The sequence below is a fragment of the Salvelinus namaycush genome, chromosome 21 (genome assembly GCF_016432855.1).
Source record: "Salvelinus namaycush isolate Seneca chromosome 21, SaNama_1.0, whole genome shotgun sequence".
NCBI classification, from domain to species: Eukaryota; Metazoa; Chordata; class Actinopteri; order Salmoniformes; family Salmonidae; genus Salvelinus; species Salvelinus namaycush.
In genome coordinates, this window is record NC_052327.1 from 33,283,478 (window position 1) to 33,304,908 (window position 21,431).

Genomic DNA, 21,431 nt, shown 5'->3' on the forward strand with positions numbered 1-21,431 from the left:
AGCTGCTTGGGGAGTTTTCAGGAATCTATCTCCTGAAACACACACACTCAAATACAACACAGAAACTGGGGAACGTAACACACTCCAGGACCTTAAGATGCTTCTTACGGAGCCACTCCTTAGTTGCCCTGGCTGTGTGTTTCGGGTCGTTGTCATGCTGGAAGACCCAGCCACGACCCATCTTCAATGCTCTTACTGAGGGAAGGAGGTTGTTGGCCAAGATTTCGCGATACATGGCCCCATCCATCCTCCCCTCAATACGGTGCAGTCGTCCTGTCCCCTTTGCAGAAAAGCATCCCCAAAGAATGTTGTTTCCACCTCCATGCTTCATGGTTGGGATGGTGTTCTTAGGGTTGTACTCATCCTTCTTCTTCCTCCAAACACGGCGAGTGGAGTTTAGACCAAAAAGCTCTATTTTTTGTCCCATCAGACCACATGACCTTCTCCCATTCCTCCTCTGGATCATCCAGATGGTCATTGGCAAACTTCAGACGGGCCTGGACATGGCTGGCTTGAGCAGGGGGACCTTGCGTGCGCTGCAGGATTTTAATCCATGACGGCGTAGTGTGTTACTAATGGTTTTCTTTGAGACTGTGGTCCCAGCTCTCTTCAGGTCATTGACCAGGTCCTGCCGTGTAGTTCTGGGCTGATCCCTCACCTTCCTCATGATCATTGATGCCCCACGAGGTGAGATCTTGCATGGAGCCCCAGACCGAGGGTGATTGACCGTCATCTTGAACTTCTTCCATTTTCTAATAATTGCGCCAACAGTTGTTGCCTTCTCACCAAGCTGCTTGCCTATTGTCCTGTAGCCCATCCAAGCCTTGTGCAGGTCTACAATTTTATCCCTGATGTCCTTACACAGCTCTCTGGTCTTGGCCATTGTGGAGAGGTTGGAGTCTGTTTGATTGAGTGTGTGGACAGGTGTCTTTTATACAGGTAACAAGTTCAAGCAGGTGCAGTTAATACAGGTAATGAGTGGAGAACAGGAGGGCTTCTTAAAGAAAAACTAACAGGTCTGTGAGAGACGGAATTCTTACTGGTTGGTAGGTGATCAAATACTTATGTCATGCAATAAAATGCAAATTAATTACTTAAAAATCATACAATGTGATTTTCTGGATTTTTGTTTTGGGGTCACTTAGAAATGCCCTTGTTTTTTAAATAAAAACGTTTGTCCATTAAAATAACATCAAATTGATCAGAAATACAGTGTTGACATTGTTGTAAATGACTATTGTAGCTGGAAATGGGTGATTTTTTTATTTATAAAAAAATAAGTATTTTCACCCTTTTTTTCTCCCCAATTTTTCGTGGAATCCAATTGGTAGTAGTTACAGTCTTGTCTCATCGCTGCAACTCCCGTACGGACTCGGGAGAGGCGAAGGTCGAGAGCTCCGAAACACAACCCAACCAAGCCGCACTGCTTCTTGACACAATTCCCATCCAACCCGGAAGCCAGCTGCACTAATGTGTCGGAGGAAACACCGTACACCTGGCGACCGTGTCAGCGTGCAATGCACACAGGAGTCGCTAGTGCGCGATGAGACAAGGATATCCCTGCTGGCCAAACCCTCCCCTAACCCGGACGACGCTGGGCCAATTGTGCGCCGCCCCATGGGTCTCCCGGTCACGGCCGGTTGTGACAGAGCCTGGACTCAAACCCAGAATCTCTAGTGGCACAGCTTGCACTGCAATGCAGCACCTTGGACCACTGCGCCACCCGGGAGGCCCCCAAGGAAATGGCTGATTTCTTATGGAATATCTACATAGGCGTAAAGAAGCCCATTATCAGCAACCATTACTCCTGTGTTCCACTGTGTTAGCTAATCCAAGTTTATCATTTTCAGTCTATTCTTGTTCTGAGAAATGAAGGCTATTCCATGCGAGAAATTGCCAAGAAACTGAAGATCTCGTTCAAAGCTGTGTACTACTCCCTTCACAGAACAGCGCAAACTGGCTCTAACCAGAATAGAAAGAGGAGTGGGAGGCCCGGTGTGTATATATATTTGTTACTGCTCGACTAAAACAATCTTGGTTGACCAACAGCCTAACGAACAAACAATCAACCAATCGACTAATTAAGGTCAGCCCTAAATCAGCTTAGTTTTTTTTGCAACTTATTTGTTGAACAATGTTTGATGTTTTGTTGCCTCTAGGCCAATTCAGAATGATAACATTTTTACTGATGGTCTTTGTTTTTCTTTCCGCTTGCATTTTGTATTTTCATTTTGATGTGTATTTTCTGTAATTGATGTAATTCAGGGCTCATTTGTAAAAGAGACCTTGGTCTCAGGATGACTCCCTGATAAAATAAAGGTTAAATTAAAAAAATATATCGAAATGATTTTACTTCATTGTAACATTGCCCAGACATACAGTGCCTTTGGAAAGTATTCAGACCCCTTGACTTTTTCCACATTTTGTTACGTTACAGCCCCTTACGCTTCGAGTCTTCTTGCGTATGACTTTACACTTGTATTTGGGGAGTTTCTCCCATTCTTCTCTGCAGATCCTCTCAAGCTCTGTCAGGTTGGATGGGGTGCGTCTTTGCACAGCGATTGTCAGGTCTCTCCAGAGATGTTCGATCGGGTTCAAGTCCGTGCTCTGGCTGGGCCACTCATGGACATTCAGAGACTTATCCCAAAGTCACTCCTGTGTTGTCTTGGCTGTGTGCTTAGGGTCATTGTCCTGTTGGAAGCTGAACCTTCACCCCAGTCTGAGGTCTGGAGCAGGTCTTCATCAAGAAACTCTGTACTTTACTCCATTCATCTTGCCCTCGAACCTGACTAATCTCCCAGTCCCTGCCGCTGAAAAACATCCCCACAGCATGATGCTGCCACCACCATGCTTCACCGTAGGGATAGTGACAGGTTTCTTCCAGACATGACGCTTGGAATTCAGGCCAAAGAGTTCAATCTTGGATTCATCAGACCAGAGAATCTTGTTTCTCATGGTCTGAGAGTCTTTAGGTGCCTTTTGGCAAACTCCATACGGGCTGTCATGTGCCTTTTACTGAGGAGTGGCTTCCATATGGCCACTCTACCATAAAGGCCTGATTGGTGGAGTGCTGCAGAGATGGTTGCCCTTCTGGAAGGTTCTCCCATCTCCACAGAGTAGCTCTGTCAGAGTGACCATCGGGTTCTTGGTTACCTCCCTGACCAAGATCCTTCTCCTCCGATTGCTCAGTTTGGCTGGGCGGCCGGCTCTAGGAAGAGTCTTGGTGGTTCCAAACCAAAATGATGGAGGCCACTGTGTTCTTGGGGATCTTCAATGCTGCAGAAATGTTTTGGTACCCTTCCCCAGATCTGTGCCTCGTCACAATCCTGTCTCTGAGCTCTACGGACAATTCCTTCGATCTCATGACATTGTTTTTGCTCTGACATGCACTGTCTACTGTGGGACCTTATATAGACAGGTGTGTGTCTTTCCAAATCATGTCCAATCAATTGAATTTACCACAGGTGGACTCCAATCAAGTTGTAGAAACATCAAGGATGATCAATGGAAACAGGATGCACCTGAGCTCAATTTCTGTTTTTTATTTTAAATAAATTTGGTTTTCGCTTCGTCATTATGGGGTATTGTTTATAGATTGCTCAGGATTTAAAAATTGTTTTTAATCCATTTTAGAATAAGGCTGTAACGTAAGAAATGTGGAAAAGGTCAAGGGGTCTGAATACTGTCCGAAGGCACTGTAGCAGTATAAACACTGGTCTAGGATAGCTCACTAACCCAAGATAAATGTCAGCTGTTATAAAACACAAGTAAAAATGCAATAGCTAACAGATAGTGACAAAATGACAAACTGGATATACAGGTAACTGCCAAAATAAAGGAAACACTTGAGTAAATGAGGGATACAAAGTATATTGTAAGCAGCTGCTTCCATACAGGTGTGGTTCCTGAGTTAATTAAGCATTTAACATCCTATCATGCTTAGGTTAGGGTCTTGTATAAAAATGCACAGTTGCCCATTATTTTGGCTACCATGGCTAGAAGAGATCTGTTATTTTGAAAGAGGGGTCTCAAAGGAGCAAAAGGGGTTTAAAAGGTGTGTGTGAACACTTATGGGAGATTCTGGTGCGGCGCCTGAGACAACGTTTTCCACCACCATCAATGATGGAAATTATTGTGGAAGAATGGTGTCGCATCCCTCCAAAAGTGTTTCAGACACTTGTAGACTCTATGCCAAGGCACAGTGAAGCTTTCTGGCTCGTGGTGGCCCAACACCCTATTAAGATACTTTATATTGGTGTTTCCTTTATTTTGGCCCTTACCTGTATGTTCCAGAGTCACTTTGGTATTTGGAGGGATTCTGCTTTGCTTGTTTTACCTTTTTTGTCTGTGAGAGTGTGTGAAGACATACACCAGTTTGAGGAAGTACGGTTGACCTCAGGAAACGGCACTAGTTTGGCCTGCTTTGGTCTGGTTTGGGATGCTGTCTGAGAAACAAGTACTGGTTTACCCAGGTGTGTTTTACTGTGTGTGGGAAGGAAGACAGTAGGGCAGGTACTCACAGTGTCAGGGTCTCTCTGCTGCTCCAGGAAGGCAGAGAACTCCACCAGTCTGAGTTTGGTGGTCCCGATGGAGCGTCCCTGCCAGGCCGGGGCTGTAGCCGTGGGGGGCTCGTACGCTGGGGGATTACACACAACACTGTCACCTCACTATCCACCGTTTACTGACACTAGGCAATCCAAGATGGCGTAGCAGTGCAGACCTGTTTTGTCATTGTCCTGTGTAAAAAAACAACAACATTTTTTTGTATATATTTCAATATAATAAATCTCTTTTTCCATTTTTAAATTAAATATACCTTCCGGCAACCCGCCTCACCCAATGTGATACGGATCTGCTATTTTTAGACCTTATAGCTAGAACCTCCATCAGATGCTAACCAGCTAATTAGCTACTAGCTATTTAGTCATTGTTAGCCACTGCTAGCGGCCTTTACCCTTAGCTCAGACACTAGCCACTTTTTGCCTGGATAATACCCACCAGTCTGCATAGCGCGATATCAATCCTGAGCATATCAGACTGCTTTTCTCCACTACATCACCAGATTCCTGCCGTAAGCTCTGGACCATTACTCCAGATCATCGCAGCTAGCTGCTACTGAGTGTCCCAGCCCCGAAGCTGCCATAGTAATTCCGTCCGATGTGCCCTCAACCGGCCTTTGTTGGACGTCGGTGAAGACGCTTCTGCTAGCCCCGACCTGCTAACTTTATGAACGCCGTGTCCCCCGCTTGCTAGCGTAGTAACGACTACCTAACGGCTTCCCTGTTTCATCTATTGCTGTTCACTGGACCCTATGATCACCTGGCTACATAACTGATGCCTGCTGGACTGTTCATTAATCACGGTACTCCATTTTTGTTTATTTTGTTTATCTGTCGGCCCCAGCCTCGAACTCAGGCCCTGTGTGTAGTTAACTGACCCTCTCTGCCCATTCATCGCCATTTTACCTGTTGTTGTTGTCTTAGCTGTTTAGCTGTTGTTGTCTTAGCTAGCTCTCCCAATCAACACCTGTGATTGCTTTATGCCTCGCTTTATGTCTCTCTCTAATGTCAATATGCCTTGTATACTGTTGTTTAGGGTAGTTATCATTGTTTTATTTTACTGCGGAGCCCCTAGCCCCAGTCAACATGCCTCAGATACCTCTTTTGTCCCACCTCCCACACATGCGGTGACCTCACCTAGCATAACTAGTGCCTCCAGACATGCAATCTCTCTTATCGTCAATCAGTGCCTAGGTTTACCTCCACTGTACCCGCACCCTACCATACTCTTGTATGTACATTATTCCCTGAATCTATTCTACCACGCCCAGAAATCTGCTCCTTTAATTCTCTGCCCCCAACGCACCAGACGACCAGTTTTGATAGCCTTTAGCCGTACCCTCATCCTACTCCTCCTCTGTTCCTCGGGTGAAGTAGAGGTTAACCCAGGCCCTGTGTATCCCCAGGCGCTCTCATTTGTTGACTTCTGTAACTGTAAAAGCCTTGGTTTCATGCATGTTAACATAATTTTGTTTTACTCACTGCTTTAGCACACTCTGCCAACACTGATGTCCTTGCCGTGTCTGAATCCTGGCTTAGGAAGACCACCAAAAATTAGGAGATTTCCATCCCCCGTCAAGATAGAACTGCCAAACGGGGAGGACTTGCAATCTATTGCCGCTTGTTATAGACCCCCCTCAGCTCCCAGCTCTGCCCTGGACACCATATGTGAATTGATTGCCTCCCATCTATCGTCAGAGTTCGTTCTGTTAGGTGACCTAAACTGGGATATGCTTAACCTGTTTGGGCTGCAGGGGCAGTATTGAGTAGCCAGATAAAAGGTGCCCATTTCAAACGGCCTCGTACTCAATTCTTGCTCGTACAATATGCATATTATTATTACTATTGGATAGGAAACACTCTCTAGTTTCTAAAACCGTTTGAATTATATCTGTGAGTCAAACAGAACTCATTTGGCACAAACTTCCTGACCAGGAAGTGGAAAGTCTGAAATCGAGGCTCTGTTCTACTTCCTGCCTATAAATGGGCATGATACGTATTAGTATACATGCACTTCATAGACCTTCCCCTGGATGTCAAGAGGCGGTGAGAGAAGAAATTGAGTGTTTATCTTGGTCTGAAGTGGAATACAAGCTCTTTGTATGACGTGTCCCCCATTTCCGGTTTTCTGGAGAGCGCGAGGAGGTACCTGGATTTGCCTTCTGTTTAGCTGCCGTTATAGGCGACTACTATCTCCGGCTTTGATTTTATTTGATACATGTGACCATATCATCGTAAAGTATGTTTTTTCAATATAGTTTAATCAGATTATTGAATTTTTTTCGGGAGTTTTGCCGTGTTCCGTTCTCTGACTTTGTTGACGATGGAGAGATTCGTGCCACTTGGCTAGTGTGCTTGCTAAATCGAGAGGGAAAGTGGCCATTCTAAATCCAAACAACGATTGTTCCCGACAAAGGACCCCTTGTCCAACATTCTGATGAAAGATCAGCAAAAGTAAGAAACATTTTATGATGCTATTTCATATATCTGTCGTACATGTGAATTAGTCGTCGGCGCCCAACTTTTGGGTACTCTAGCTATACCGAAGCTGGATGTCGTAATGAAGTTATTTTTTAGAATTCTAACACTGCGATTTCATTAAGAACTAATGGATCTATCATTTCCTATACAACATGTATTTTTTAGTTATGTTTATGAATAGCTATTTGGTCAGAATATGTGTGTCAGAAAAAGTGTCAGAAAAATATCCGGACGTTGTGGGAAATAGTAGCTATGTTAGCACAATGTGTAACCACTGATTTCAGCTCTAAATATGCACATTTTCGAACAAAACATAAGTGTATGTATCACCTGATGTTATAGGACTGTCATCTGATGAAGAATATCAAGGTTAGTCAAAAATTATATATCTTTTACTGGTTTGTCACGATCGCTAACTTGTACTGCTGGGGAAGGGCTTGTGTTTCTGGCTATTGTGGTAAGCTAATATAACGCTATATTGTGTTTTCGCTGTAAAACACTTAATAAATCGGAAATATTGGCTGGAATCACAAGATGCCTGTCTTTCATTTGCTGTACACTATGTATTTTTCAGAAATGTTTTATGATGAGTAATTAGGTATTTGACGTTGGTGTCTGTAATTATTCTGGCTGCTTTCGGTGCAATTTCTGATTGTAGCTGCAATGTAAACTATGATTTATACCTGAAATATGCAAATTTTTCGAACAAAACATAGATTTATTGAATAACATGTTATAAGACTGTCATCTGATGAAGTTGTTTGTTGGTTAGTTTGGTTGGTTCTTGGTTAGTTAGGTTGGCTTTGTGCATGCTACCTGTGCTGTGAAAAATGTCTGTCCTTTTTTGTATTTGGTGGTGAGCTAACATAAATATACGTGGTGTTTTCGCTGTAAAACATTTTAAAAATCGGACATGTTGGCTGGATTCACAAGATGTGTACCTTTCATATGCTGTATTGGACTTGTTAATGTGTGAAAGTTAAATATTTAAAAAAAATATCTTTTGAATTTCGCGCCCTGCACTTTGAGCTGGCTGTTGTCATAAGTGTACCGACACCGGGCTGCAGCCATAAGAAGTTAACACCCCGGCCGTCCTACAATCTAAGCTAGAAGCCCTCAAACTCACACAAATTATCAAGGAACCCACCAGGTACAACCCTAAATCCGTAAACATGGGCACCCTCATAGATATTATCCTGACCAACTTGCTCTCCAAATACACCTCTGCTGTTTTCAATCAGGATCTCAGCGATCACTGCCTCATTGCCTGCATCCGTTATGGGTCCGCGTTCAAGCGACCACCCCTTCACTGTCAAACACTCCCTAAAAACACTTCTGCAAGCAGGCCTTTCTAATCGACCTGGCCCGGGTATCCTGGAAGGATATTGACCTCATCCCGTCAGTAGAAGATGCCTGGATGTTCTTTAAAAGTAATTTCCTCACCATCTTAAATAAGCATGCCCCTTTCAAAAAATGTAGAACTAAGAACAGATATAGCCCTTGGTTCACTCCAGACCTAACTGCCCTCGACCAGCACAAAAACATCCTGTGCCGTACTGCACTAGCATCGAATAGTCCCCGCGATATGCAACTTTTCAGGAAAATCAGGAACCAATACACACAGTCAGTTGGGAAAGCAAAGGCTAGCATTTTTCAAACAGAAATTTGCATCCTGTAGCTCTAACTCCAAAGAGTTCTGGGACACTGTAATGTCCATGGAGAATAAGAGCACCTCCTTCCAGCTGCCCACTGCAGTGAGGCTAGGAAACACTGTCACCACCGATAAATCCACGATAATCGAGAATTTCAACAAGCATTTCTCTATGGCTGGCCATGCTTTCCTCCTGGCTACCCCAACCCCGGCCAACAGCACCACACCCCCCGCAGCTACTTGCCCAAGCCTCCCCAGCTTCTCCTTCACCCAAATCCAGATAGCAGATGTTCTGAAAGAGCTGCAAAACCTGGACCCCTATAAATCAGCTGGGCTAGACAATCTGGACCCTCTCTTTCTAAAAATATCCGCAGCCATTGTTGCAACCCCTATAACTAGTCTGTTCAACCTCTCTTTCGTATCGTCCGAGATTCCTAAAGATTGGAAAGCTGCCGCGGTCATCCCCCTCTTCAAAGGGGGGAGACACTCTAGACCCAAACTGTTACAGCCCTATATCCAAGTTAACAAATACAGTGGGGCAAAAAAGTATTTAGTCAGCCACCAATTGTGCAAGTTCTCCCACTTAAAAAGATGAGAGAGGCCTGTAATTTTCATCATAGGTACATTTCAACTATGACAGACAAAATGAGAAAAAATTATCCAGAAAATCACATTGTAGGATTTTTTATGAATTTATTTGCAAATTATGGTGGAAAATAAGTATTTGGTCACCTACAAACAAGCAAGATTTCTGGCTCTCACAGACCTGTAACTTCTTCTTTAAGAGGCTCCTCTGTCCTCCACTCGTTACCTGTATTAATGGCATACTGTCAATCACAGTATTCTTATCGGCAGACTCAACAGCCTTGGTTTCTCAAATGACTGCCTCGCCTGGTTCACCAACTTCTTCTCAGATAGAGTTCAGTGTGTCAAATCGGAGGGCTTGTTGTTCGGACCTCTGGCAGTCTCTATGGGGGTGCCTCAGGGTTCAATTCTCGGGCCGACTCTTTTCTCTGTATATATCAATCATGTCGCTCTTGCTGCGGATGATTCTTTGATCCACCTCTAAGCAGACGACACCATTCTGTATACATCTGGCCCTTCTTTGGACACTGTGTTAACAAACCTCCAAACGAGCTTCAACGCCGTACAACACTCCTTCCCTAGCCTCCAACTGCTCTTAAACGCTAGTAAAAGTAAATGCATGCTCTTCAACCGATCGCTGCCCGCACCCGCCCGCCCGAGTAGCATCACTATTCTGGACGGTTCTGACTTAGAATATGTGGACAACTACAAATACCTAGGTGTCTGGCTAGACTGTAAACTCTCCTTCCAGGATCATATTAAGCATCTCCAATTCAAAATGAAATATAGAATCGGCTTCCTATTTCGGAACAAAGCCTCCTTCACTCACGCTGCCAAACATACCCTCGTAAAACTGACTATCCTACCGATCCTCGACTTTGGCGATGTCAATTACAAAATAGCCTCCAACACTCTACTCAGCAAACTGTCTATCACAGTGCCATCCGTTTTGTCACCAAAACTCCATATACCACCCACCACTGCGACCTGTATGCTCTCGTCGGCTGGCCCTCGCTACATATTCATCGCCAGACCCACTGGCTCCGGGTCTTCTATACGTCTTTGCTAGGTAAAGCTCCGCCTTATCTCAGCTCACTGGTCACCATAACAACACCTACCCGTAGCACGTGCTCCAGCAGGTAAATCTCACTGGTCATCCCCAAAGCCAACACCTCTTTGGCCGCGTTTGCTTCCAGTTCTCTGCTGCCAATGACTGGAACGAATTGCAAAAATCGCTGAAGTTGGAGACTTATATCTCCCTCACTAACTTTAAGCATCAGCTATCTGAGCAGCATTCCGATCGCTGCAGCTGTACACAGCCCATCCAACTACCTACCTCATCCCCATATTGTTTTTATTAACTTTTTTGCTCTTTTGCAAACCAGTTTTTCTATTTGCACATCATCATCTGCACATCTATCACTCCAGTGTTAATTTGCTAAATCGTAATTACTTCGCTACTATTGGCCTATTTATTGCCTTACCTCCTTACTCCATTTGCACACACTGTATATAGATATTTATATTGTGTTATTGACTGTACGTTTGTTTATTCCATGTGTAACTCTGTGTTGTTGTTTTTTGTCGCACTGCTTTGCTTTATCTTGGCCAGGTCACAGTTGTAAATGAGAACTTGTTCTCAACTGGCCTACCTGGTTAAATACACTCACTAACATGATACCCATTAGCTATATCACTAGTAGCATTAGCCATGTAACAGTATTAATGGCCTGGTAATAGGTGCCATTGGAGTTTTGTTTGAGCGTTGGCCTCAGATAAAGTGAAATGAGCTGATAGAAATAGGATGGATAGGGTAAAAGGGCACCCTCACGTGAGATGGTAGTCGTTACAGCTGTCTGGCTGGGGTAGGCCTGCTGGGAAAATGGCTTAATGCTGAAGATAAAAAGACAGAATTAGGAAGTTGACCTGGTTATTGTAATAATACAAAAAATGAACTAGGTAGATAAGTTATGAAATCGAGCTAACAAATGAGTTAAGTTATTACTTCATCATCTTATATCGTCAATAACAAGACAGACACATTAGGACGACTTACTCTTGTGAGGATCCAGGCTGGCCAGTGGATATCATACCCTGCCAAAACTAGGGAAGAGTAAATGAATGGACAATCAGGACAGCACAATGCACATCAAGTCAATTGTTACGAAATATGTGGGTTTAGTGAGGGGTGTCTTACCCCTGTCGCCCCAGGGAAGGTGGGTCTTGGGAGGCCCAGCTTGTTGTGGATGGCAGTGGCAGAGACAATCTGAGCCGAGGACATGGAGGCCATACTCTGCAGTGCCTTGTCTTTCACACTCTGGTCCTTCAGCAGAACACAACACAATGACTCAGAGTGGTGGGACAAAGAACAAGCAACAACAACCAAACAAACACACACACCCACACACATTAATAGACAACCTCACACACACACACACACACACACACACACACAAGGCCGCCTATTTGCCTGGAAAATATGTGCCTTTAAGAGTACAGAATTCTATTGCTTTTCATTTTTCTCTGAGACTGGTGAATAAAAACACAGAACAACCATTGTGTTGTTATTGAGTCTTGAATTGAATACCTAACCATTTAAATGAGTTTTTCTTCTAAGGACAGAGCTTGTCTTGTATGAAAAAACAGTACATTACCCAAACAGATTGTCACAAGTGGCGCAACTAAGGGCTGGATTTAATCTGTATTGCGGAAGATCCAAGTTAAAATTCAAAGGTAATTTCTGATTGAGCTGACATTGGCAGCGTTTACTGCAGTCTCCAAGAACGTTGCAACATTGCCTTTAAATTTCAATCGAGCTATAACGCGGATACAGATTGAATCCAGCCCTAAGTGATTGAAAGAATCCCACAACCAAGGACATCAGGGCAAGATTCTAGTGTATGCTGAACATTGGAAAGAAAGCACTCCGGTGCTTGAGTTCTCTGTAGAGAAGTGGCATCTGTGAACATTTTATAAGTCGGACATTTTAATTAAATTTATGAAAAACATACAGTATCAGTAAAAGGTTTGGACATACAGTTGAAGTCGGAAGTTTACATACACTTAGGTTGGAGTCATTAAAACTCGTTTTTCAACCACTACACAAATTTCTTGTTTCTTGTTAACAAACTATAGTTTGGCAAGTCAGTTAAGACATCTACTTTGTGCATGACACAAGTAATTTTTCCAACAATTGTTTACAGACAGATTATTTCACTTATAATTCACTGTATCACAATTCCAGTGGGTCAGAAGTTTACATACAATAGGTTGACTGTGCCTTTAAACAGCTTGGAAGATTCCAATGATGTCATGGCTTCTGATAGGCTAATTGACATCATTTGAGTCAATTGGAGGTTTACCTGTGGATGTATTTCAAGGCCTACCTTCAAACTCAGTGCCTCTTTGCTTGACATCATGGGAAAATCAAAAGAAATCAGCCAAGACCTCAGAAGAAAATTGTAGACCTCCACAAGTCTGGTTCATCCTTGGGAGCAATTTCCAAATGCCTGAAGGTACCACGTTCATCTGTACAAACAATAGTACGCAAGTATAAACACCATAGGACTACACAGCCGGCATACCGCTCAGGAAGGACACGCGTTCTGTCTCCTAGAGATGAACATACTTTGGTGTGAAAGGTGCAAATCAATCCCCGAACAACAGCAAAGGACCTTGTGAAGATGCTTTAGGAAACAGGTACAAAAGTATCTATATCCACAGTAAAACAAGTCCTATATCGACATAACCTGAAAGGCCGCTTAGCAAGGAAGAAGCCACTGCTCCAAAACCGCCATAAAAAAAACAGACTATGGTTTGCAACTGCACATAGGGACAAAGATCTTACTTTTTGGAGAAATGTCCTCTGGTCTGATTAAATAAAAATAGAACTGTTTGGCCATAATGACCACCGTTATGGTTGGAGGAAAAAGGGGGAGGCTTGCAAGCCGAAGAACAACATCCCAACTGTGAAGCATGGGGGTGGCAGCATCATGTTGTGGGGGTGCTTTGCTGCAGGAGGGACTGGTGCACTTCACAAAATAGATGGCATCATGAGGCAGGAAAATTATGTGGCTATATTGAAGCAACATCTCAAGACATCAGTCAGGAAGTTAAAGCTTGGTCGCAAATGGTTCTTTCAAATGGACTATGACCGCAAGCATACTTCCAAAGTTGTGGCAAAATGGCTTAAGGACAACAAAGTCAAGGTATTAGACTGGCTATCACAAAGCCCTGACCTCAATCCCATAGAACATTTGTGGGGAGAACTGAAAAAGTGTGTGCGAGCAAGGAGGCTTACAAACCTGATTCAGTTACACCAGCTCTGTTAGGAGGAATAGGCCAAAATTCACCCAACTTACTGTGGAAAGCTTGTGGAAGGCTACCCGAAACGTTTGATCCAAGTTAAACAATTTAAAGGCAATGCTACCAAAAATGCTAATTGAGTGTATGACCCACTGGGAATGTGATGAAAGAAATAAAAGCTGAAATATATCATTCTCTCTACTATTCTGACATTTCACATTTTTAAAGTAAATTGGTGATCCTAACTGACCCAAGACAGGGAATTTTTACTTGTATTAAATGTCAGGAATTGTGAAAAACTGAGTTCAAATGTATTTGGCTAAGGTGTATGTGAACTTCCGACTTCAACTGTACCTACTCATTCAAGGGTTTTTCTTTATTTTTACTATTTTCTACATTGTAGAATAATAGTGAAGACATCAAACCAATGAAATAACACATATGGAATCAGGTAGTAACCGAGAAAGTGTTAAACAAATCAAAATAGATTTTAGATTCTTCAAACTAGCCACCCTTTGATGACAGCTTTGCACACTCTTGGCATTCTCTCAACCAGCTTCATGAGGAATGCTTTTCCAACAATCTTGAAGGAGTTCCCACATATGCTGAGCACTTGATGGATGCTTTTCCTTCACTCTGTGGTCCTTTACTCTGAGGTCAGGTGATTGTGGAGGCCAGGTCATGTGATGCAGCACTCCATCACTCTCCTTGGCCAAATAGCCCTTAACTTCTTATGGCTGCAGGGGCAGTATTGAGTAGCTTGGATGAAAGTTGCCCAAAGTAAACGGCCTGCTCCTCAGTCCCAGTTACTAATATATGCATATTATTAGTAGTATTGGATAGAAAACACTCTGAAGTTTCTAAAACTGTTTGAATTATATCTGTGAGTATAACAGAACTCATATGGCAGGCAAAAACCTGAGAAAAAACCCAAACAGGAAGTGGAAATTCTGAGGCTGGTCGAGTTTCAACCAAGATCCCATTGAAATCACAGCGAGATATGAATGAGTATTCACTTCCTACGGCTTCCACTAGATGTCAACAGTCTGTAGAACTTTGTCTGATGACTATACTGTGAAGGGGGGCCGAAGGAGACAGGAATGAGTCACCACTGCCATGAGGTGAACATTCTTTGACCACGCGCGCTCACATGAGAGGCAGCTCCGTTCTATCGCTCATCTGAAGTCAATGTAATTCTCCGGTTGGAACGTTATTCAAGATATATCTTAACAACATTCTAAAGATTGATTCAATACATCGTTTGACATGTTTCTACTGACTGTTACGGAACTTTTGGACATTTCGTCACGTTTTAGTGAACACGCTTTGTGACTTTGGAATTGTTTACCAAACGCGCTAACCAAAGTAGCTAATTGGACATAAATAACGGACATTATCGAACAAATCAAGCATTTATTGTGGACCTGGGATTCCTGGGAGTGCATTCTGATGAAGATCATCAAAGGTAAGGGAATATTTATCATGTAATTTCTGGTTTCTGTTGACTCCAACATGGCGGCTAATTTGACTATTGTTCTGAGCTCCGTCTCAGATTATTGCATGGTTTGCTTTTTCCGTAAAGTTTTTTTAAAATCTGACACAGCGGTTGCATTAAGGAGAGGTATATCTATAATTCCATGTGTATAACTTGTATTATCATCTACATTTATGATGAGTATTTCTGTTAAAACGATGTGGCTATGCACTATCACTGGATGTTTTTGGAACTAGTGAATGTAACGCGCCAATGTAAACTCAGATTTTTTTTATATAAATATGAACTTTATCAAACAAAACATGCATGTATTGTGTAACATTAAGTCCTATGAGTGTCATCTGATGAAGATCATCAAAGGTTAGTGATTCATTTTATCTTTATTTGTGCTATTTGTGGCTCCTCTCTTTGGCTGGAAAAATGGCTGAATTTTTCTTTCAGCTGGTGGTGACCTAACATAATCGTTTGTGGTGCTTTTGCTGAAAAGCCGATTTGAAATCGGACACTTTGGTGGGATTAACAACAAGATTACATTTAAAATGGTATAAGACACATGTATGTTTGAGGAATTTTAATTATGAGATTTCTGTTGTTTGAATTTGGCGCCCTGCACTTTCACTGGCTGTTGTCATATCGATCCCCTTACCGGGATTGCAGCCATATGAAGTTAAGGAGAGGTATATCTATAATTCCATGTGTATAACTTGTATTATCATCTACATTTATGATGAGTATTTCTGTTGAAACGATGTGGCTATGCACTATCTCTGGATGTTTTTGGAACTAGTGAATGTAACGTGCCAATGTAAACTCAGATTTTTTTATATAAATATGAACTTTATCAAACAAAACATACATGTATTGTGTAACATTAAGTCCTATGAGTGTCATCTGATGAAGATCATCAAAGGTTAGTGATTCATTTTATCTCTATTTGTCCTTTTTGTGACTGCTATCTTTCGCTGGAAAAATGGCTGTGCTTATTGTGGTTTGGTGTGACCTAACATAATCGTTTGTAGTGCTTTCGCTGAAAAGCCTATTTGAAATCGGACACTTTGGTGGGATTAACAACAAGATTACCTTTAAAATGGTAAAAGACACATGTATGTCTGCGGAATTTTAATTATGAGATTTCTGTTGTTTTGAATTTGGCGCCTTGCACTTTCACTGGCTGTTGTCATATCATCCCGTTACCGGGATTGCAGCCATAAGAAGTTAAACAGCCTGGAGGTGTGTTTACGGTCATTGTCCCGTTGAAAAACAAATGATAGTCCCACTAAGCGCAAACCAGATGGGATGGCATATCACTGCAGAATGTTGTGGTAGCCATGCTGGTTAAGAGTGCCTTGAATTCTAAATAAATCACAAACAGTGTCACCAGAAAAGCACCCCCACACCATCACACCTCCTCCTCCATGCTTCACAGTGGGAACCACACATGCAGAGATCATCCGTTCACCTACTCTGCGTCTCACAAAGACATGGCAGATGTAATCAAAAATCTCAAATTTGGACTCATCAGACCAAAGGACAGATTTCCACCAGTCTGTTGTCCATTGCTCATGTTTCTTGGCCCAAGCAAGTCTCTTTTTATTATTGGTGTCCTTTAGTAGTGGTTTCTTTGCAGCAATTCGACCATGAAGGCCTGATTCACACAGTCTCCTCTGAACAGCTGATGTTGAGATGTGTCTGTTACTTGAACTCTGAAGCATTTATTTGGGCTGCAATCTGAGGTGTAGTTAACTCTAATGAACTTATCCTCTGCAGCAGAGGTACCTCTGGGTCTTCCTTTCCTGTGGCGGTCCTCATGAGAGCCAGTTTCATCATAGTGCTTGATGGTTTTTGTGACTACGATTGAAGAAACTTTCAAAGTTCTTGAAATGTTCCGTACTGACTGACCATCATGTCTTAAAGTAATGATGGATTGTTATTTCTCTTTGCTTATTTGAGCTGTTTTTGCCATAATATGGACTTTTATATGGACTCTTTTACCAAATAGGGCTATCTTCTGTATACCACCCCTACCTTGTCACAACACAACTGCTCAAATGCATTATGCATTATTCTACAAATAAACTTTTAACAAGGCACACCTGTTAATTGAAATGCAATCCAGGTGACTACCTCATGAAACTGGTTGAGAGAATGCCAAGAGAGTGCAAAGCTGTCATCAAGGGAAAAGGTGGCTACTTTGAAGAATCTTGTTTTACACTTTTTTGGTTACAACATGATTCCAAAATGTGTTATTTCATAGTTTTGATATATTCACTATTATTCTACAATGTAGAAAATAGTCAAAATAAAGAAAAACCCTGGAATGAGTAAGTGTGTCCAAACTTTTGACCTGTACTGTATGTATTTGTGTAAGCGTGGGTTAATGGATTGCTTCACTGCCATTTGAATGAAAGAAGCCTTGGGAGAAGATGAGCATGCTGGCAATGATGATGCACTGAGATGGAGCATAAGCAGTAGCTGCTGGTGATAGATACACATAGGACATACATTACACAGTACATAGGCCTTCCGCAGCAGAACACTATGGATCTAAGAGCAGGGACACCTTCACATCATACAGACGGGCCTGAAGCACAGGCAACAGTACAGTATATTGAGGGTGGTACTTACCATACATGTGACCTGAATGCAAAGAGATGAGAGTGGTTTTACTCTTACAGGCCACTTATCACCTGTATACTTCGCTATTTGGACAAGACTAACTAGTGTCTGTATTACAACATAGGATGATGATAATGTTCAGATAGTTAGAGATTAAATGGGAGGTATTGACAGTGGTATATAAAGCATGACCTTGCAAACATAGGCCATGCAAGCCGGCCTGCAAGCCGAACCTGCACGAACAGCTTCAGTGTTAAACGATAATAAGGTCATAACTTCTGGCTGACTGCTAGCTCATCTACTGTACAATCAACAGCGAACACGTCTTGGCAGTACGCTGCCTGAATTTGCTGTCAGTAGCTTGCCGTCTTAACATCATGCACTGAGAATATTGTGCAATCTATTTTCGGGATCAATATTTATATATCTAAAAATATATATATTTCAGTATTTTCTTGCAAGTTGACGGAAGAGATTTGCATTGTACAACACTGTTTAATGAAATATTATGAAACTGAACAAACAATTAAATCCTTGATGAGTGACAAAGAGTGAAGAACTATTACATTGCAAAGACAGTTCAGTTCCGCTATTATTTTGTTAGTTACAGGAAGCAATAAGAAACAGAGCAGAACACGGGGAAGTCTGGGACTAGCCCATCGAATGCTAAACAGGAATATCAGATGTGAGGAATCTTAGATGCATCCCACCTGTCACCATGGCAACAGAAACAGGAAGCTACACAAACAGTGCAGTAGCTCTTACCTTTAGCTTGGTGTGAAACTCCCGAGATTTCCGTCTGGCAAGAACCTGAATGTGACTGGAGACCTGTTGGGAGGGAGACAAGGGAACAGACTGTTACCATGGAGATGAAAAGAAAGCGGGCCTAACCCCGCCACTGGGGGCACACACTCCTCCCTTGACAACTGCTGCCAGCGCCCTGTATCCCTCCACCTTTCTCTCTGGCTAAGATTCAACAGTGAAAAAACACCTGTGGTCTTTTGACATCAAGTGCTATGCATCATGCAAAATCATTCTTCAATAGGAGACCTGTTTTGATTCTATGCATAGCCACACAGCTCAAAGTGTCTGAGTTCAGCCTGTGGTGTCAGATGACCTGCATTCCAGCACCCTCTAAGGGCTGCACAGAAAACCTCAGGGATTGGACAGTGAGTGAGTATGTACATCAGGGATTGGACAGTGAGTGAGTACTTCAGGGATTGGACAGTGAGTGGTTCAGGTTTCATTACACAGTGCACAGCATATCTGAGTCAGTGTTTCCCCTATATTCATTTAGCAGCGGCGTGCAGCCATTGCTAAATCATTGCCGCCACGCCAGAAAATGTGATAAATGTTTTAAGTAATACTAATTATATATATATATGGAGAGAGAGAGAGAGAGAGAGAGAGAGAGAGAGAGAAAGAAAAACTAGGGTGGGTAAAACATTTTCAGTGTAAACTGAAATGTGTAGAATTGCAGGAAATTAGTTTTAAAATGGCAACATTTTGTCTCTGTGGCCAAGACGAGGGACTCTGATATTTTGAGTTCGGAGACCACGCCATTGGCCACGTCCATACCACTCTCCCCCACTCTCCCCCACAAAAAGTGAAAACTCATATGGGAAAGGCAGTCCTCTTACCTGCTTTCTTGTCCTTGTCTTTCCCGTTCTTAGTTTGATGTATCTTGCTATCAATTCATTGCGACCTGAGGGAAGAAACAAAGCACTAAGACAGCAGTCTGGGTGTGTAGGTAGTGGCCCCCTGACTTTTGTGTCCACTCTAGACAGGTGGGTATATGTGGAGGGGGCCTGGTGGGGGAGACTAACCCTAACCCTCGTTCACTTGGAGGGGACCATTGTGTTAAGGCCACACGGACAGGCGGACAACATGTGACCTCGGCCGAACAAACAGCATCTGGGGGATTTAGTGGTGTGACCCTACTCCCAGCAGGCCCGCACTGTAATCTCCCGCCGCCCATGCTGGGGCCTCCCTACTCTCAATCGTGTACACATAACATGACAATATGGGCATTCATGCAGACGCCCAATCCCCAGATCAAAGGCCGCAAAACGGCCAGCTGTAAGCATGCTTACTGCTGAATAATTCATTCTTTTCACCAGCTTGCAAACATGCTCAGCAGGACTTGGCAGGCGTGCTAAACAAGAGAGAGGGAGAGAGAGGGTGAAGGAAAGAGTGAGAGAAGGAGGGAGAGAGCGAGAGGGATGGAGGGAGGGAAGGAGAAAGAGAAGATTAAAGACCCTCAACCTAACAGACGAAACCAAGAAAATCCCTCCCCCATGATACTCATAAGATAGCCCACTATGAGTTGAGTAAGCTAATCTTTATTTTCAAAGCTAGACAAAAAGATTGCACTGCCAGAAGAGAGCCTAGACAGAGAAGGTTCAGCACTGATGGACATTATTATAGTCAAACGTTTCAGATGTAACACTGCTCTATTTCACTCAGCTTTTTTCTGAAACCTTGTTCAAAATCAGGTCCATCACAAATCCCTGCTGTGCTTGTTTTCTCTGTAAAACCAGCCAATTAATGTCATTACTGCATGTGAAACATACATTCAAATTCGTTTTCTCTGAAAACACTTAGAAGAAAAAAATACACATCTTGTTCAAATGCCTTGCAAATCCTTCAAGCAAATATCAACTAGACAATATCTCCTTTCATGATCCCTCAAAAGCAGGAAAAATGGTGGGGAACATATTGGAGCCTATTACTAGCAGTGTTAGACCAGAATACAATGGACGTCTACAGGGAGTACTGTAGAGGTGTGACGTGTAAACATCTAAACCAATTTGGGATCGTTAACATTTTGAAAAAATCCCTAACTGAAAACGTTTTATTAAATTAAAATCACAGTGCAGTCATCACTAGACTACCACTAACAGATTGGTCCCGATCATTTTTTTAACCAGGTAGGCAAGTTGAGAACAAGTTCTCATTTACAATTGCGACCTGGCCAAGATAAAGCAAAGCAGTTCGACACATACAACAACACAGAGTTACACATGGAATAAACAAACAAACAGTCAATAATACAGTAGAAAAATAAGTCTATATACAATGTGAGCAAATGAGGTGAGATAAGGGAGGTAAAGGCAAAAAAAAGGCCATGGTGGCGAAGTAAATACAATATAGCAAGAATAACACTGGAATGGTAGATTTGCAGTGGAAGAATGTGCAAAGTAGAAATAGAAATAATGGGGTGCAAAGGAGCAAAATAAATAAATAAATACAGTAGGGGAAGAGGTAGTTGTTTGGGCTAAATTATAGATGGGCTATGTACAGGTGCAGTAATCTGTGAACTGCTCTGACAGCTGGTGCTTAAAGCTAGTGAGGGAGATAAGTGTTTCCAGTTTCAGAGATTTTTGTAGTTCGTTCCAGTTATTGGCAGCAGAGAACTGGAAGGAGAGGCGGCCAAAGGAGGAATTGGCTTTGGGGGTGACCAAAGCGCGTGCTACAGGTGGGTGCTGCTATGGTGACCAGCGAGCTGAGATAAGGGGGGACTTTACCTAGCAGGGTCTTGTAGATGACCTGCAAAACAACGTTTTTAACAAAAACCGTGATGGCGCTGATGGAGAAATTGTACAATGATTGCTCTGCAAGTACAAAGTGCAAGCTCTCAAACACCATACGTGGCATGACGTCGATGAACATGCTGTCATATATCACTGTGTAGTAGGATTTAATCTTCAATCAGAGGCACACAACAGAGAACCTAGCA

The 21,431-nt window shown here is 42.7% G+C and overlaps 1 protein-coding gene across 1 annotated transcript in view; it reads right to left on the bottom strand.

Moving 5' to 3' along the window:
* The window catches only part of tead1a (TEA domain family member 1a), an 85,157-nt gene that overhangs the window by 14,337 nt on the left and 49,389 nt on the right, over nucleotides 1–21,431 (bottom strand). Inside the window, exons 2-7 of the mRNA XM_039018153.1 lie at nucleotides 19,333–19,397; nucleotides 18,458–18,520; nucleotides 11,474–11,599; nucleotides 11,333–11,379; nucleotides 11,108–11,169; nucleotides 4,521–4,636 (exon numbers count right to left, since the gene is read on the bottom strand). Coding sequence (XP_038874081.1) covers nucleotides 4,521–4,636; nucleotides 11,108–11,169; nucleotides 11,333–11,379; nucleotides 11,474–11,599; nucleotides 18,458–18,520; nucleotides 19,333–19,397 — 479 coding nt within the window. The remainder of the gene's footprint in view (nucleotides 1–4,520; nucleotides 4,637–11,107; nucleotides 11,170–11,332; nucleotides 11,380–11,473; nucleotides 11,600–18,457; nucleotides 18,521–19,332; nucleotides 19,398–21,431) is intronic.